The sequence below is a fragment of the Perognathus longimembris genome, chromosome 6, assembly GCF_023159225.1.
Source record: "Perognathus longimembris pacificus isolate PPM17 chromosome 6, ASM2315922v1, whole genome shotgun sequence".
NCBI lineage: Eukaryota > Metazoa > Chordata > Mammalia > Rodentia > Heteromyidae > Perognathus > Perognathus longimembris.
In genome coordinates this window covers 65,898,320-65,917,549 of record NC_063166.1, presented here as the reverse complement: position 1 = coordinate 65,917,549, position 19,230 = coordinate 65,898,320, and the positions used below count along the sequence as shown (strand labels likewise).

General features: G+C 53.9%; 1 protein-coding gene across 1 annotated transcript; it reads right to left on the bottom strand.

The window, feature by feature from the left end:
- Window positions 1-10,539: 10,539 nt before the first annotated feature.
- Tmem74b (transmembrane protein 74B) lies at window positions 10,540-16,105 on the bottom strand. The gene is made up of 2 exons (XM_048347437.1): window positions 16,050-16,105; window positions 10,540-12,466 (listed from the first exon to the last, which is right to left on the bottom strand). The coding sequence occupies exon 2, from the start codon at window positions 12,423-12,425 to the stop codon at window positions 11,742-11,744; it is 684 nt and encodes a 227-aa protein (XP_048203394.1). The 5' UTR covers window positions 12,426-12,466; window positions 16,050-16,105; the 3' UTR covers window positions 10,540-11,741.
- Between the last annotated feature and the right edge of the window lie 3,125 nt (window positions 16,106-19,230).

Below are 19,230 nucleotides of genomic sequence, written 5' to 3'. Positions count from 1 at the left end.
GTCTTTCCACTTCTTACCTCCTTGGAATCTTTCCCCAAAAATGAAACAGCATTTTCCTGTAGGCAGCAACAGGCAGCTGTTGCTTTTCTGAAGTGCTAGAGGCTTTTTTTCTATAGCCTAGGACTGTCTGTCTGCTCTGCCCAAGAATGGGTAGGAAAAACTGAACAAGTCCAGAGCCGGTCTTGTTGGGATCCAGCCTTTGGACTTGACGGGGGACTAGACGCCACCCTTCCCCCAGCCCTGGGGGAATGCGGAAGCAGGCCACAATTCTCTGGGCCCGGAACCAGAAGAACCGGCTTTGCACCCAGCCCCCAACTTTCTCGTCAGCCCAGGCGCCCCCAGTCTCTCCCTGGGCGCTTTCGAGTGACGTTAGCTCAGGAGGGGGTCACATGGGAAGCTCGTAACCTATCAGCGTGCTGGCCGATCGCCTTCTCTACCTATCATTAGTCCTTGCCCCGGCTTTAATAAATCAGATAGCTCTTGAAGCTTCTCTGAGACCCGCGTATGCCTGGCTTTCTTTACTGGTAAGAGGTGGGTAAGCCTTCTCGTCTGACCGCGTGCACGTGTGGTCAGTGCTGGCTCCCCCGCCCCACCCTGGCCTTACCTGCGGGCCGGGTGACCAGGGGAGAGGGTGAGAAAGGGAGTTGTGAGAAGCGTAGCTGAGCCTTGATCTCCACGCCAGGGGAGGCGACCCGAGCCCGACATTTTTTTGGCGCCCAACGTGGGTGCTTTTCTGAAGTGCTAGAGGCTTTTTTTTCTATAGCCTAGGACTGTCTGTCTGCTCTGCCCAAGAATGGGTAGGAAAAACTGAACAAGTCCAGAGCCGGTCTCAGGTAGAAACTGGACTTGGACCCAGGCTAGCATGAGTGTGCTCCCTGAATCTGTTTTGTTTTTATTTTCAACTACTCAGGCTCTATGCTTGCTAGGTAGGTGCTATACTGCTAAACCATACCTCCAGCTTTTTTTCTGCCCTATTTTTAAGATAGGGTCTCACTTGCCCTGGCTGGTACCTGGACTGTGGTCTGCCTGTTTTCAGCTTCACACTGTAGCTGTAATGACAGACCTGTGCCACCACATCCAGCTTCTTTTAAGATGGAGTCTCATGCTTTTCTGCCCAGGCTGGCCTCAAACTATGATCCTCCCAATCTCAAGCCTCCCACACATCTGAGACGTATACACCACTCTGACCAGCTTCTTCCATTGAGGAGGAGACTGACAAACTTTTCTACCTGAGCTGAACCTCACCCTTAATCTTCCAGGTATATCTGGCAGTTCCATGTTAGACACTAGCATAAACCCTGGAGACAGAGTGCTGACCACCTTGATTAGAACATGTACTGTGGAGAAGGAAAGGCCAAGAGATGAGGCCTAGGTACACATGCCGTCATTGCTCCTGGCTGTCCTTGAAGACTGGCAAATGGGTGGAATGTTTGTCTTTGTTTTGGAATTGGACCATACCTGCAGCTAAAGGACTTCAAAGGAACCATTTCCTTGTACAAATACCCATTTCAATGGGGCTGGGAATATGGCCTAGTGGTAAAGTGCTCGCCTTGTATACATGAAGCCCTGGGTTCAATTCCTCAGCACCACACAAATAGAAAAAGCCAGAAGTGGCACTGTGGCTCAAGTGGTAGAGTGCTAGCCTTGAGCAAAAAGAAGCCAGGGACTGCTCAGGCCCTGAGTTCAAGCCCCGGGACTGGCAAAAAAAACAAAACAAAAATAACCCACTTCAATCAAAGGAGCATTTAGAGGAACATCAGATTAAAGGCCATCAGACAGGTGCAGCAAATACAGATCACTTTTAGAACTCTGATTCTAGGAAAAGAGGAAATGTAAACAATAAATTGGCCATTGATTTTCTAGTAGCAAAGGTTAAAAAGAGAATCCTATATAAAGTCCCGTTTTTTGAAGGTGGCAGCTCATTTGCAGAATCAGCCATTTTCCAGGTGGTCTTGCATCAAGGACAGGCAATGCCATGGAAGGGGGGGTAAGGCGGTGGGTGGGGCTTGAATTTCCCGGCAGGCTGTGGCTGCTGTTGCTGTCTGGGTTATGAATGGGAACAAGCAGCAGTGGCATGTTTCAGACCATGTCTTGTAGAACCCCAAACAGCCTTGACAATAAACATCAGCATTAATACCCTGTTCTCTTTGTTTCCTTCCAAGTCGCTGCTTTATTGAGAGAGAAGCCACCTTTAAGCTCTCCTGTTTAAAGTACTGCAATTCATTGAGTTGTAGTATATTCATAGTGTTATGCCTCCACCACCTGGACATTTTACCACCACCAAAAATGTAGCTCCAGACTCATGGACAGTTCACCCCCTTTTCTCTTTCCCAGCCTAGGCAACTCCTAGTCCACTATCTAAAAATTTGCTTGTTCTAGACCATTCTCATAAATGGAATCACTCAGTATGTGGCCCTTTGTGTCTGGCTTCAAGACTCATTCTTGTTCTGGTCTATCTCATTCTTTTTGTGGCTGAATCCATTATAGGGATATATCACATCTTAATCCATCAGCGGATGGATAGTTAGCTAGTTTCTCCTTTTCGGCTATTATGATTAATACTACTATGAAAAGTTGTGTACAAGATTTTGTGTGGGCCGATGAGCTGTGTTTAGGCAATCAAGGAGTCTACTTGCTGGGGTTTCACTTTGTGAGGAACTCCGTTTCCACAGCACCACACCCTCACACCCAGAAGTGTGTAGGAGAGTTCCAGTTGTTCTCGCCAGCCCTGTGACTCAGCTTCTGTGTGTGTGTGTTCCTGTATTTATGCCATGCAAGAGAGAAATAAAAGCATTCACCCTCAGGGAGAGCAGACCATGGCTTTGAAAACAGCCATATGGGAGCAAGCCATCACCAGTGATAGAAGAAGTGACTTTGGGGGCTGGTTCTTTTTTTTTTTTTTTTTTAAGAAATACTTCCATTTTTTTTATTTGAAATAAGAGAACATGTGCATAGCATACAACCAATTTCCTTTTACACAGAGCTGACAGGACTCCACCCAAGATTATCCCTATGTACATGGTAGCTCCATCTCTTCACTTTTCAGTCTACCCTACAAACACATAGTTTACAGGAACATACAACCACTCAGAATTTCCTTTTAGACACCATTGATGGAGTCCGCCCAAGATGGATCCTGTCATAAATGCAAGTCCTGTCTCTTCACTTTTCAGTCTACCCCATATAACCATCTAATATGTGGAACTCCTCCTCTTTCTTTACCTTACAATCTACTCTAAGACTGTATGCGCATAGTATACAGCCACTCAGAATTTCCCTTTACCCAGTGATGGAGTTGGGGGCTGGTTCTTGGCTAGGTGTAATATAGGACAGTCCTGTGACCTGTTGTGATATAGTGAGCTGCACAGCATCACCCTTGCATGGTTTGAAATGTCATAGTTCATCCGTGGCTTACACGAGCAGAATGAGTCTGGTTCTGAATCATTGTGTTCGTACTCAGGTACTGTAGACCTCGTACTGACCCACATCCTACTTTCTCTTCCTTGGATGGTCTTCCCCATTCTTAGAGCGGTGGCCCCTTGTGTTACCTCCTTCATCCTGAACTTCAAGCCGCCTCCATTCTAAGTCATGAGTCTCTTAAGACCCCTCCCAGGAATGCATAGTGTATGCAGAGCCGAGTATATTCCTGTGCTGGTCAGTGCATGTGGACCCATAGTTGAATGGGTAGCGAGTCCCACACAGACTTACTCTTTAGGACCCAGCCTCCTGGGGCCTCCCTATCTGTTGTTGTAGTGACACGTTTGCTACAGACCCCTGGCTATCTTCACAGGAGAACAGTTGGAATCTGTGGAGCAGTTCATGTTCTCTGTCACCTATCTCATACATTTGGTGCAGTTCTGGTAAACATAGGACTCACTACCCCACATGCATACCTCTCCCTTTTTCTGTCCTAATGCCTGCATGCTTGGTGGCTAGTGTTGACTTTTTTGCTCTAGAGAGACCCAGGCAGAATCTTGGCCCCCAGACTTGGTTAGCCACAGACACACCCTGGCTCGTTGGGGTGGAGGCAGAGTGGTGTTCCAGCCCTGGTGATAGGACAGACCCTAGAAGGCTGGCATGAATGTGACCCCACATGCCCTTTGCTGCAGTGTGGCCTTCCTCTGCAAAGTTGCAATTGCCCTGTTTGCAGGCCTGACTGGCATTTGGCCCCACCACATATGTCATATCAGCGGGTAATAGTGGCCAAAGGTCTTATGGGTAGGTTAGATGAGACTTCATGAACCAAAGAATAGGAACCTTGGGCTACCCCCCAGAAAGGGGACAAGCATTCATATGGTGCCCAGTGTGCTAGGTATACTGTCCCAGAGCTAGTGACATTTGTACCAGATGTCCCCAGAGGGGTGTCACAACAGGGTCATTTTGGTTCTATGGCTCTAGCATTCTTTTTTTTCTTTTAAAAAATACCAGTTCTGGGCTTGGACTCAGGGCCTGAGCACTGTCCCTGGCTTCTTTTTGCTCAAGGCTAGCACTCTACCTCTTGTGCCACAGCTCCACTTCTGGTTTTTTCTGTTTATGTGGTGCTGAGGAATCGAACCCATGGCTTTGTGCATGCTAGGCAAGCACTCTACCACTAAGCCACATTCCCAGCCCCTAGCATTCTTTTCAATAGAGGTGTCCTAGACCTCATGCCCTGGCCCGATCCCATCTCAGAAGCTGGGGAACAGTCAAGACCTGTCTGAAAAAGGACAGAGCTGTGTGGTCCTAAGGATGGTCATAAAAACATCCATTTGCAAAATGCTCCACATACTCCTAAGCCAGTCCACTTAACAGCTAGTGCACCAGAGTGCCAGGAGCAGAAGTTCATCTGGTCCATGGCACAGCCTCCATCCTGCAGAGGAGACAGGCCCAGAAAATCCCTGGAGGCTTCTCTGGGTGTTGAGATGGGGCTTGGGCTCTAAGCACAGCAGTCGCCTGTCCCCAGTGGCTGCTCTGCTCACCGCAGCCTTCTGAGTTTAGTAAGGTCAGAGTTACTCTTCCATCACCGAACAAGTGAAAAAGCAAGTCCAGGACAGATGAGTGAGGATGACCTTCCCAGAGCCACACTAACCTTAGGAAATCTCGGCTACAAGTCCAAGGCTCTCTCACCAAACTCTGGCCAAACAGTCACGTAGGTTCTGGTACTCTTAGGGAGAGCAATGCACTGGTTCAGCACCCTGGTCAGCGCCCTCCTGCCCTGCAGCCCCTGGTGGAGGCCTTTGCGCCCAGTTATTGCATGGTCGTCTCCTCTCAACCCAAAATGGCCAACTCCTAGGGACAGGCAGGCGACCCTGAAGGGACAGAACCTCCACCTAGGATTCCTGTCTCCCATGTAGAATTCTTGCCCTCAGATCCACAGGAGCAGGTTCAGCCTTTATTCAGGCTTCCTGCTTCCATGAGAAGTCAGTCCATGAAGAAAGGGCCGGGCCTGAGCCATGGATGCTGAGAGCAAGACTTGTGTGCTCTGGCTTTCCCATCTGTAAAACCAAGGTGAGGATGGAGCTGACTAGGATCTGGCCACCTGTGAGAGTCTACAGTAGCAGTCCACGGCCCAGATCTGCCATAAACAAGCTCTAATTGACCTCAGTACTATTAAATGATGTGATACATGATGACAAAACATTTAGCTCCAGTCTCATCTCTGGTTCGTCAGCTGTGTGACATTTTGCAGATGCCTTGGTCTTCCTCATCTGTGAAATGGAGGTGTGTGTGTGTGTGTGTGTGTGTGTGTGTGTGAGAGAGAGAGAGAGAGAGAGAGAGAGAACGAGAGAGCCTGTCTAGAAAATTACTAAAGCAAAAGGGGGTATGATCATGACTCAAGCACAAAGCCCTGGGCGTGGGGAGACTACCTCTGAGCTTTTATCTATTTAGTGCTGAATTCCCAAAACCTGCAATAAAAGAATGAGTGATGCTTGGATGGGTCCCTGCCGTGGTCTGTGCCCCCATCACTAAGCGCTCGGGAGGGGAGGGCCACTCTTCTAACCCCAGCATGGGCCTCTCATCCTCCCCAGCTTTGGCCTCAGCAATGGATAATGCCTGGTATCATCTTTGCACCCACTCAAAGTCGAGCTGTCCGGCTGCTCTTGAGTCACCCGGGGCTCGGGTGACCACAGGGAACAGCTGGCCAGAGCTGGCACAGATGCCCTCGGGCCTGCCACCAGTGCCACCACCACCTGCTGTGCTCATTGATGTCCCTGCCAAGCCCTGCAGACATCTGCGCTTGGCCCCCACTTTCATCTGCTGGGGGAGGACAGGGACTCAGGAGTGGCTGTCTGCTGGCAGGCGAGTTGGCTAAAGTGACAGCTCACCTCTGGATGCCTGGCCGCTCATGAGTAGCTTCAATGAAAGAGGTGGACACAGAACCAGGGATCAAAGGATGTGGGGAGACTAGAAGAGGAGAAGAAAGAGAAGATGGGAAAGGGGTGGCTGGCGCTGGCTGAATGTCACTGGCTCTGAGTCGGTAGGGGCCCAGACGCCATGCCTCCTGGGAAGAGGTTGACAAGGCAGCCGCCACCTCTGCAGCTCCCCCCCTACACCCCTGGGGACAGCTTTCCTGCCAGCAGAGCTGGTTAGTGGGCTCCCTTTCACTCACAAAGCCCCAAACACCAGTGGCTGTGGCCTTGACCTTGGAGGTAAGAGGTCACATGAGGGAGCTTGGGGTCATGCTGGAGTCAGGGTTGCAGAGCTGGGACGATGGTGCGAGCCAAGGCACTGCAGTCCTCCCGCCACTGCACCTGTCCTTGCAGCTCCTTGCAGCTCCACACATCTGTGGCCACCCAAGAGCAAGCAGACCTGTGGCTACTCCTGGAACCTGTAGATGTCTTCACAGTGACCCCTGAGCCAGGTACAAGGACCCGCGCCACCCCACCTCACCCCAGCATGTGCCGTCTCACACGCCTGCACCCCCCTCCCCCCACCCCGTCCCCACTCCACCTGCTGGAGAGGCCTCTGCTCACACTGGCCTGTGTCTGGGGCTGTGTCCTCCTCACCCCGCACTGGGTACAGCTTCACTGTTTGGGATTCCTACTAGACACCCCGCTTCCAGAACAGCCTTACTAACTCCAGCCCACACAGCTACCCACCACCCCCTGCACTTCCCACTCCACACACAAGCCTTGTGCCTCCTACACCACAGCAGGGACCACTGACTGCCCCGTTCCTCAGACAGCCCGGCAGTGGCCCTAGGACAGGGACTGTGTGTGAAGAATGAAGATTAGATGTGAATGGATGGATGAGTGGACATGAGCACTGACATTTACCAAGCCATTAGGAAGCACTGGCACAGAAAGCACCAAGTGAGTACACACTGTGCTAAGTGCTTCCTGGACAGCCTTAGGGCGAAGGTGCTGAGAGTTACACTGCCACTTACACAGCTGAGCAAACGGTCTACAAGGCACTGGGCACCTTCTCAGCACCTTGGCAGTCCAGAGGCATTGACTGACTATCCCATCAGACAGATCTCATTGAGTCCCACCAGAGGGCTCTGCTCTCAGCTCTAGAATCCCCTAGCGCAATTGCAGGCATGTGCGTGTGTGTGTGTGTGTGTGTGTGTGTGTGTGTGTGTGCGCGCGCGCGCGCGCGCACACGCGTGCGCACCACAGGCTGGAGGAGGAAGGTGGCCATCCTGTCATTCTCTGCACTTCCTAGGTAGCCTGGTACCTCTACCCATCTGCTCCTGGACAATCCAGGCCAGGAAGATGGTGTTTAGTCCATAGTTGTCCTTGTCTGTAGCCAGGTTCTGGCCAATGGAGCATTGAAGCTCCCCATAGGAGGAGTAGAAGCCTCTTGCTTAAAGCCCACCAAACTCCACAAGCTCCATCCCTGAATATAGATGGCACCCTCCCGAATGCTAACATCCCTTCAGTGACTAACCACCAGTAGCTGGAAAAGTTCCCAGCAAGCTCCTCTCTCTACCTGAGTCTACATGTGGAGAAAAAAGGGGAAGAAACAACAGGCCCAGCAGGAATGCATGCCTCTCTGCCTTCTCTAAAGACACCCCACTTTCCTCTTGCCTCTGCCCTCTGACACACAACTCCAACATCTTGACCTCCGCCTAGCCAGTTTTACTCTGGAAGACTGGGAGGTAGAACTACCTGCCCAACATCAGCACTGAGCAGGACCTGGCGTGCCTAGTTCCCTCCCGAAGTGCCCAGGTAAAAGTCCTAGACATTGTCCTCCTAGCCCCAAGGGAAGAGGCAGGGAAGCAGTGCAGAGAGTATGAGGGAGATGACAGCCCACCCTGGGGAGGGCAGACCTGATGGCTGGGAGGGAAGCATGCCGGGAAATGCACAGCCTGTAGCTGGTGGAGAAAGCCGACATCGTCAATCATCCAGAGGATGCCCTGGCTGGGTGCTGCTTTCCCAGAGCATGTGTCCTTGGCTTCTGGGCAATGTCAGACAGGAAGAAGCTCTGTGTGTGTGTGTGTGTGTGTGTGTGTGTGTGTGTGTGTACACAGGATGAGTGCATGCAAGGGTTTGTGTATATGCACCAGCATGCATGCAAGCAGATGCACACGTGCAAGGAGGAGGGCATGTTAAAGAGAATCCCAGGGAAGGTAATATTTATTTTTCAGAAAGGGAGCAATAGCGGTGGATCCCAGCCAGCCCCTGAGATGAGTGGAGGCGACAGACACCAGGCTTCCTAAGGCCCAGGCCTGGTGGCTTCAGGTCCATGGCAGAGGGGGTATCAGAAAAGGTCTCCTAGCTGTAGCTGGAACCTGGCTGTGTTCTGGCAGGACTAAGAGGCTGTCCATCATTAGGGAAACGCCTCTAACTTTTCCACATAAATCTGTACCAAGGCCCCAGAGAGGGAGTAAGGGGGTTCCCAAGCCGCAGCTTCAGGAGCCAGGGACAAGCCCCTTCCACACTTCCAGCCATGGGGTCTTTGGGATTCGGATGCTGCCCTCCACCCACTGGCAGCAGGCCTGCAGGGCACTGGCAGGATCTATGGGGCTCCAGGACCCTGTGTGGAGGCTTAGAAAATCCATCCTCAATGAACACCTCCTGTGTGTGTCAGCCACATGAACCGCCTGGACTGCAATGCCTGTCCGCCTGTCCTTGTGGGGCTATGGTCCAGGAGGAGGCAGCAGGAGGGAGAAACGGTACTAAGCCCAGGGCCCAACCTGCTGGGTGTCCTCACTGGGTTGTGGGTGCAGCGTTAAACCAGTGGCCAGCCAAGGCTTCGGCGAGGAGGCGATTTTCAAGGTGGCCTCCAAGGTGAGGGAGTGAGCCTGAAGTGTATGGGATTTAGGAGCAGTCCTTAGGAAGAAAAGGAAGGCAAATGACAGATACAGAAGACACCCAGGCCTTGGAAGGGGGCTGTGCAAGGGAGGGGCCTGGACACACGAGCTATGCTAGTCCGGTCTCCATCCACCTCGGGCTGAGTTTTGCCTAGAACAAGAGGGACATTATGTAGAGCAGAGGGATGGCCTGACCTAGCTGCCCCTTTAATAGGCTTCTGCTGAGTGGAGGGGGGGAGGGGGCAGGGGGAGGGACAAGAAAGAAAGCCATGACCCCCAAGAGCACCTCGCATGGGTATCAACAGCCAAAGAATGAGCTGTGGTGAGACTAAAAGCGGGACCAGCAGGATCTGCAGTGGGTCGGGGTAACCTGTGAGAAGGGGCAGAAGGCTGGCCACAAGTACCACCAGGTCTCACCGGCTCCAAAATCACCATCTGTTCAGACACAGCAAGGAAAGCCAGGTTTGGAGACCCTGGTAGCCTGTTGGATGGAAGAGAAAAGCCCCACAGGAACCTTCTTAGGCATCTGTGTTCTACCTGGCTCCTTCCTAAGTCTGTTTGGGATTTGCCAGTTTGGGAGAGCTCAGCCGCAATCTAGGGAAATGTTTTTTGGCATCTCTCACGTTTTTGTTAATTCCCTGACAAGGTAATGACTGCCTCGATCCATTATCCACATTTCCTAAAGGCGTTTCCACATCAGCATGCAAAGCAGGCTTCTCTGGTTTAGAGAAAAACCTGAGATTCCTGGAATTTAATCTTCTCACAGATTTTTTTTCATTGCATTTCACCAGATGTGAGTGGATGATCTCAGGTGCGGCCTCTCCACAGGTTTAAGAACCAAATGAGCCCCGCCCCCCACTGTCACACGAACCAGTACAGCTTGGGTTGATAGTTTTATTATGATCATTATGGATTTGCAAAGCCTGGGCCTATCATTAGGGATGGTCCAGGTCCACGGTGGTTCACCGGGGGTGGCACTCGAGTTGTTCCTTTGCTTGGAGCCTGAGAGAGACTGACATGCCCACACAAGCCCAGGGTTTGTGATCCTCCCACCACGCTGGGCAGGCCCCACCCACTCAACGCCACAACAGAACCTGTGAGGCCAAGCTCTGCCATCTTTGTCCCCTCAGCAATCACTGGGCCATCAGCTCTGAGCAGATATTTGATCCATCTCAGAGGCTGCCCCAGAGGCTCAGCTCCCTAGACCGAAGGCTCCTATTACGGGGACTCAGGGCATCTCCAGTCCACAGTCTCCTCCTCCCCCACCCCCACTTCACCCACCCCCCACCCTGTGACAGCCCAAGATCCTCAGCCCCCATGGGATCACTGACACAACTCCTGGCCAGGGGCTCTGAAAGCCCTCAGTCCTCACCCATAGCCTCTCACCTCCAGAATCCGCACCCCTTCCTTGTCAGAAGTGTAAAGGGAATTTGGAAGGAGCCTGCAAATATTCCACAGGACCAAAAACAAACAGCGATCAATATGGCTGGAGTGGCTACTTAAATGTGCCTGATTTCTCTCCCAAACAAATTATGGCTGCATTTTTACTACTAAGAAGAGAAGCAAATATTACAAATTCAGCATTTTAAAAAATGAATTCTTTTTAAAAAAAAACACAAAACTTTTCTATTATCAGAATGAGAGGTCAATCCCAAGGGACACACAGTTGAGAAAGGGGGGGATAATGGCCCACCTTGTGCCACAGACATAGCAAAGCCCTCACGCCTCCCACTCACCTGTACTGTGGGAAATCATACAGAAGGAAGTGACACCCCAAGACCAAAACTAAGGCTTTGGCAAATGATCAATTTAATCCAACTGGACCAACGGACTCTAGAAGAACTACGATCGCCACTTCCTGATCACCAAGGATGGGCCAGAACGTGGCACTGAGAATGCCTAGTGCCCCCTGGACCGTCATCCTTAAAGGGATGGCTGAGGCCCCTTGTCCAGGGCAGGGCTGGCCCTTCGGGCTCATGCAGTTTAACCTCGTACTTTGTGGATAAAGCCTGACACCTTGTCTGTAGTAGGGAAGATTACAGTTCAGTCAGTGCTGTGCTACAGGGATCACCCCAGTGCTGAGTGGGGTCCCCGTTTTCAAGCAGCCATCTGCCATCTTGGAAGGCTAGAGCTCGAAGCCCCCCTCTCCTCAGATCAGCCCACCCTCACCTGGCAGATGAGGCTAGTGGAGGTCCCAGAATTCTCCCCAGGCCTGGGCAATCTTTCAAACAACTCTCAGCCCTTGGAAATGCCAAGAGACCTCATCTTCCAAGAGCCGTGGTTTCCGAACTTTGTATTTTTAGCAGCAGAAGCCATTCCCTCCCCCAAACAAAACCCTATGCAAAACCTCAAGCTGCAAAACAGACCAGTGAGCTCTTTGCCTGCATGTGTGTGGCTGGGCTCAGGCTCTGTCTCCCTCTCCAGCACCGTGGGGCACTATGTGGAGCTCAGGCCTCTGGGGGCCTTAGACCTGCAGCCAGAGTAGCCATCTAGGGTGGGCTTCTACTTAAGAGCCCTGGAGAGGGTGGCTGGTCTCTGAGGCTTGGACAACCTCATTCTCCACCAGGGCCTGGCCCCCATCCCCAGTGAGCTGTCTCATGCGCAGGTTAATGGAGCCATAAGTCTTCCTGGAGCCCCTGCCTGGGACGAAGGTCTGTCGGCGGTAGAGCTCCCCCTTGCACAGGGAGACCATGAGCAGCACAGACAAGAGCATGCCGCCCACCGTGAGCAGCCCCAGGCCCGCGATGATGCACTTGTCCAGGTGGGAGCCCAGGCGGGCGTAGTACATCTCCAGGCGCTCCATCTCCCTCGCAGTCACTGTGTCCGGGTTGACACGGGCCTCGCGGGGGATGGCATAGGCTGTCACCACCAGGAGAATCCCACTCACCAGGAAAACCAGGGCGGAAACAAAGCCGTAATCCACTGGGCGGCTTATGGGCTCCAAGCCTGGCCCCTCCTCTGAACGCAGGGACAAATCGTCCCTCTGAGACCGAGGCAGAGAGGGAACATGCCCTGGGGAGCCAGGGGAGCCACCCAGTCTGGCATCCCCAGGGTTCTGGAATCGAGTCTCATGCTCCTCAGAGAAGAAACAGGCATTATCCACACCCACTCTGGGTGGGGCCACTGGGCCCCTTGGGACCTGGGGACCATTGCTCAATGTCTTCAGTTCCAGTCCAGGGGGCGATGCCATTGGGAAGGAGGACCCCAGCTCATCCCTTGGCCCCTTGGCAGCTAGAAGAGAAAACAGCACATTAGTTGAATTCAGCAGACTTCTGCCAAGTAAATGCCTGTTGGGATGGGACATCACACTTGTCCTGTGCACAGCTCCTCCTGGGGTTGGCTGGCCACACGGAGGAGGGGATGGGGACGAGGATAATGACACAGCAGTGTGGGCCACACTGAGATCCTGCTCCAGCACTGGCTGACATGTGGTTCTGAGCAAGTCACTTCTCTCCAGGCCTGTGTCTCCCTTTATGGAGTGATAGAACAGCAGCACTCCCTGCTGCGCAGGCCTAGCATGGGACTGAGACAACCCACAGAAGTATCTGTGATGGAGGGAGGGAGGGAGGTAGCCATCGGCTTCGAGGCCATCTTCAGCACTCGAGCTTAGGCACGGGATGTGGGAGCCTCCCCAGACTCAGTATCCTCATCTGTGAAATGGGAATAACAAAACATCTCCCTCGTAAGGTGGCTGTGAAGACTTCAAGAATGAGGCACACACGAGGCCCTGGCTGGTCCAATGAATGAACATCCTTACCTGTAGTGAGGGTGGGGTAGGGTGAGAACAAAGGGGAGAAACCAGGGACGCCACCAAGACTCACTGTCCCTTGAGTCAGACATCAGAGGAAGGGTGGGGTTCCCCAGAAGTTAGGTGATCTAGGGGGGAATTCAGGAAAGGAAAGGAGGAAGGGCCCTAGGGCAGCTCAGAGAGGGCTCTGAAAGCCAGGCCAAGCAGCCAGGGGAGTGATGGTGAGGTGCTAGAACCCGGAGGGCTGAGATTCAGGTGAGTTTCAGAAGGCAGCAGGACAGAATTATGAAAAAGAAGCAGAAAGAGAATGGAGATCAGGGTCCACCAGGAAGCCAATGGGCTGGGGGAGCTGACATCACACTGGTCCCTGAGCACAGGCTGGCCCTGCAGTGGCTCATCAAACAGGGGCCTGATGGGGGCTAGAATGAGCTATGTGTTCATTCCCTGCGATGAAGAGAGGTGGGGGGAGGTGCAGACTTGAGAGTCAGGATGAATAGGAGAGCTGGGAGAGGGAGGAAGGAAAGGGGGAGGAGAGAAAAGCGGAGAGCAAGAAGGGGGACTCTGAGCTGCAAAGCTGGGGTGTCCCAACACACACATACACGCGCGCGCGCGCACACACACACACACACACACACACACACACACACACACCACACCCTCAAACAATACCTATCTACAGCCCCATGGCCAGATTTGGCTCACACAAATTTTTGCTTTGTTTCATTTCTTGTCTGGTTTCGGTGAATTAGTTACATACATACATACACACACACACACACACACACACACACACACACACACATATATTATTTGGATGCCTGGCTTTTTCTTCTCTTGCCAAATGGGAGAATCTGTCCACCCTGGCCCCATTCCTTCCTAACACTCGGGTGCAGCTGTCAGCCAAGTCCTGTCTCACCCAGATCCAGTGTCTTCCCCACAGACCCTTCCCTCACTGCACAGCCACACATTGCAGGTAGCTCTGCTGTGCTGAGGGCACAGACACCCAGGGCCCCCAAGCACACAAGCGCTCACACACCCCAGAGACACCATCCCCCAGACTCAGAGCGGCTTGGCGCTGTCACGTCACATGTGCACATATGCACGTGCATGCACACATACCTGATGCTCTCTGCACTCTCAGGTTTGCTCTTTCGTGCTCTGTGGTTGTATGCATGAATCTGAGCAAATGAATGAAGTGAGCACACATGAAATAGAGACAGAAATGCTGAGGACAAGAGGTTCCATGCCAGAAGGCATGGGCTTCCATCTTCTGACCTTCCGAACAACGTGGATGGGCAGCGCACAGCTCCTCTTAGCACACACAGGGCCTTTCATCTGAGTACAAGACCTGCTTCTACAGACAACTCATATCTGTCACTTCGTTCCTCTTTCTAGAGTACTCAATAAGTGTTTGCTGAGCACCCACTATGTGCTAGACTCTGAACTCAGCTTTCATTCAGGATGAAGAATATCTTGGTTCATCTTCACCAGGAACAGGAAACATGCCCAGATTCCATGGCACATGGGAGGGAGCCAGGTGCACCTCTGTGTGTCCTGTGAGGTGAAAGCACTCCACCCTCCTTCCCCAGCTTATCCTGCTCCTGGCCCTGGCCCGCCCTCCACTTGGTCCAACTGTAATGGAGCACCCTGAAGACTGTGGTGAGTCTAAGGGTCACCCAGGCCACTAAGGTCCACCTGGGGTGCTCTCATCCCCTGGTGACTGCTCAGGAGAGACAGGAGAGCTGGCTGGCTTTGTATTCTTCGCACCACAAACGACATCCACGGTGCTAAGCTGGGTGATGGATGCTCAGATGTGCTCTACCCATCAGTCCCCTAGCATATCCCATCCCTTTCCTGACACCCCCAGATCCCAGAGGAAATCTGCGTACTCAAATTCCTGGCCTAGGATTCTCTTTCACCCTGCAAGAACCCAAAACTTTTGGGTAGGATGAGAGTTGGGGGGAGGGGGGAAGAAGCAGAGTTCTCTCCACCCTCGGTTTTAGAATGTGTTTTTTTTTTTCTCATTAGAGTACCAGTGCTCAAGGCCATGCCCCCAAGAATTACCCAAACACATCAGAAACATAAACTGACACGTTCTGGTGCTCCCTGGTTACACCCCACAACCACCACCACCATACCCATCTGCAGGGGGGCAGGTCCTGAAAGGCACACCCCCCAGGTATGGGGAGCCAGCAGTGTGGGCCACACACCCGTGCACCGATCTGGTACCAAGGAGGGTTTGGGAGTGGAGAGAGAATGGCAGACACAAGGACAGACAGACAGACCAACGGTTAAGAAAGACTTCCCTGGTCCCTCTAGGACTGCTGAGATCCAAGCCAGACCCAGCTGGTCCACCCAGACCTGCCCAGAGCCCGACACCCCGCCCATGGCGTAGGTACCCCAGGAAACCGACACCCCACGAGGCTGGGCGAAGCTTCACAAACCCGATCGGCTGACACACGCACGCGTGAGTTGTACACAAAGCCTCCCGCGCGCGGATACGCACACGCAGGTCCACGCTGTCATCCCCAAAGTTCCGCGCAGAAAGCCCCGGCAGCCCGCCGCGCCCGCGCGCCCGCCGGCCCGCAGTTCACACACCCGACCCCTGCCCTTGACCGCCAACGCCGCCGCGGGCCCGGGCCAGGCCGGAGCCGGCCGGCCGGGCAGCGCCCACCGCAGGGAGGCCCCGGAGCTGCCCAGGCGCCGCGGGGATCCGAGCGCGCCGGGTCCCCCCCCCCCCACCCCGCGCCGCGTGTCCTTCGGCGGGCCGCGAGGTCAGGCTGCGCCGTGTCCTCCGCGGCTCCCCGCCGCCTCGGGCCTCCGCCTCCAGCCGCCGCCACGCCGCCCCCCGCGCCGATCGCGCCCGGCGCGCCTACCTGCGCCGGGCCTCCCGCCGCCTCCCCACGCGGGAACGGAGGGCGCGGGGCGGCCCGGGGCTGCGTCCTCCCCAGCGCCCGCCCGCCGGAGTCGGGGCAGCGGCTCCGGGCCCGGTCGCCCCGGCCTCGCCCGGCCCGGCTCCCGCCCACCTTCCCCGCCGGCCCCGAGCCGCTGCCGCGGCGCACGTACCTGCTCGCGCCGCGCGGGGCCACACCGCCGCGGCTCCGGCCGCCCGGGGGCTCCGGAGAGGGAGGGCGGGAGGAAGGGAGGGGCGGGGAAGGGGCGGGAGCCGGCGATCCTCCAGCGCCGCCGAGCGAGCTCCGCCCGCCGCCGCCGGCGAGGGCGCCCGGAGAGTTAGCGCGGGGCGGGACCGGCGGGCGGGCCACGGCCTCGGGCTGGGGCGCGGGGGCGCCGACCCGGCCTCCCCACCCCCACACACTCTCTCGGGGCGCCTCCGGAGCGCCGGCACCCCCGGGGTTCGGGGAACCGGGGTGGGGGGACGGCGGGAGGAGCGGGACCCAAACCCCTCCCGCCCCGCCTCCACCCCACCCCCACCCCCACCGTCCGGAGCTCCGGCTGCGCCCGGCCCCGCGGCTCCCCCGCTCCCACGCCTCCCTCCCCGGGTAGGGCCGAAGGTCCGCTCTGAGGTCCTGGGGTTCCCCGCGGCGTCCTCGCGCGCGTAGGGCGGGCGCCATGGCTCGTGGGCGCCACCTGAAGGTTGAAAGGAAACCTCCGATGGACCCCACCCCACCCCCACCTCTGACCGAGGGGACTGCACGGCAAACAGGCGTGTTCTGGGCTTGCCAGCCCGCCCTGCACACCCTTGCCCTCCGTGGCCCAGCTGCTAGGCCCCCTGGCTTTCTCACAGCCCCCCCCCCCCGTGCACTCCCAAAGCCCCTCTATCAAGCTCCCTCTTTGCCTCTGCTCACCCTGCCTTCCGTCATTATCCCCATGGACAGGGGTGGACGCAAAGACACATAGAGGCCAGGGGACCCACCTGAAGCCCGCCCCCGAATATTCCCGTACACCCCAAGCTCTTTAGACCAAGCCACTTGGTTGTAGTTTTCTGTTTTGCGCCAGCCTACCTCCTTCAGCCTGACAGCTCTTAAGAGAACAGGGCCCACTCAGGACACCCCCAGAATCCAGCATAGTGTGCAGGTGAGCAGATAGTGAGTGTGAGCGAGCCTTTCTTGCTAGGATGGATTAAGTTGAACACAGACCTCAACTAGAGACTTCCTCTTGAGGGCCCAGACCAAGCTCAGAAACTCCATCGAAGGAGCTGGCTGTCCAGGAAGAGTCTGTCGCAGGGCTTCAGGTGAGTCCCCTTGCATCTCATTCTGAGCTTCAGGACTTCATCGCCCATTCGAGTCTGATGGACATGGCTTTAAGGGCCTGTGTTGTCCTCAGGACCTAGGAGGGCTGAGACCACCCTGGAAGGAGTCGGTTTCTCTTCCAGCTCTCTAAAGGCCTGGCAGGTGGTTAGGGTCTCCAGAGAGAAGCTAGCCCTAGCACCAGACTCATGCATGCCAGGCGCCACCACTCACAGCCTTGCAGCCCTGGCTGTAGTGCTTGGGACATTTTCTTCCTGATAACTCCAGAGCTCACTCCCTTCCCTCAGGTTGTCCACCGCAGATGCCATCTCCGACCATCAGTAACAAGTCTGGTGAGCTGGAGATGTAGCTCACAGTGGTAGAGTACTTGCCTAGTACGCACTAGGTCCTGGATTTCATCCCCAGCAGGGAGGGAGTAAGCATTATCATTTGCCGAGAGAGAATGGTGGTACATACTTATAATCCCAGCACTTGGGAAGTTGAGGTAGGAAGAAGTGGAATTAGAGGTGAGATCCTGCTACCCTAGCATCCTTTGCTGTGACTTTTTCCTCTGTATCGTTTTTCAGTTCCTCACATGAATTTACTTCTTTTATTGTCACTTCCACAAAGAAATAAAAGAGAGTTACTAGGTAAGGGCTCTGCCTGTTCCCCCCCCCCATACCCTTAGAGTCTAGAAAATGGATCAACACCCCAGGAGGCCCTTGATAGATACTCTTTGAATGAAGAATAAAGTGAATGGGTACTTCGTGCACACCTGTCAGTACCTCTTGAACTTAGTAGACCCCATCAAGAAACTCATATCATATTCCATTAGGAGAAAAGGCTAAGTAAATGTAACATCACCGCTGTAGAAAGTGCTAGCAAACAAAAGGACATTGTGTTGAACAGGCTTCAAACAAGCTGAGCTGATCTTGAGGACAAGATCCTGAAGAAGTGAGGATTGAGCCAAAATCCGGCAGATATATAGAGGGCAGCTGGAGAGAGCAAGGACAAGTTTGAGCAGAGAGCCCTCATGGAGAAAGGCCTCAGGGTAGAAGGGGGATGTAAGAATCTGGGTGTGAGAGAGAGCTGCGTGGCCTCTATGGAGGACTGGGTGTTAGCAAACCATGGTACTTACAGGCCTTGTCTTGTAGGCCAAAGAGTTAGTCCTTTATCCTCTGCACGGCCCGGAGCCAGGCTGGAGGGCAGGTGGCAGTTAACCAACCCTTTTCTTCTTCTGCATATGACTTTTCACCTTTGATAACTCGTCAAGTTGTTTCCTAGAAACACATAAACATATGTTTTCTAGGTTACTAAGCAACATTGCTTATGACAAAGTGACCCCTCACGAGGGAGCTAGAATGGTCCACGTGGCAATGGATTAGAACTGGAGACACCAGGATGGATGGCTTCGCTTAATGTAGGTGTGGACAGTCACATAGAAAAACAGTTCCAGGTCGGTTAAAGCAAAATGTTCACAGGCAGCACACATGCACATCTATGTCTCCTTGCTCTGTTGGGTGAGCAAGGCCAGCAGCAGTGATGTCCCACGGCAGGGAACCCACCTAGTGCCAAGATTTGGTTCCTAACCTCACTCTCCAATAAGAGAAATTCGGGATCCTGGGATAAATGGGGAAGTTGATACCCAGATGAACCTGCAGCATCTTACAATGGCTAATAATAAAGAGATGCAACACACACACACACACACACACACACACGCACACACGCACACACTGATAAGGCACTGTCAAAGGATACAGGCCAAATTTATGAGCCTCCAATGGCCAAAGCTAGAAAAATTAGAGCAACAAAATAAATAGTCATAGTACTTAAGCTCATGAAATGTGAGTGCAATATGAACTTAAGCCAATGACAGTGTACCAGCAACAAATGTCCAGCACTCATGTAAGACGCTAATAATTAAAAAAAACTCTGGGCAGGGGAGATACTAGGGAACTATCTTTGTACTTGTTTCTGGGTATGGTAGTGCTTATCTGTAATCTCAGGATTGTGATTTCGAGGCTAGTCAGGGCTATAGCTCAGGAAAAAAACAACCT

Coding starts and splice junctions, on each gene's coding strand:
- Tmem74b (XM_048347437.1), bottom strand. CDS start 12,425: ATGGCATCGCCCCCTGGACTGGAACTGAAGACATTGAGCAATGGTCCC.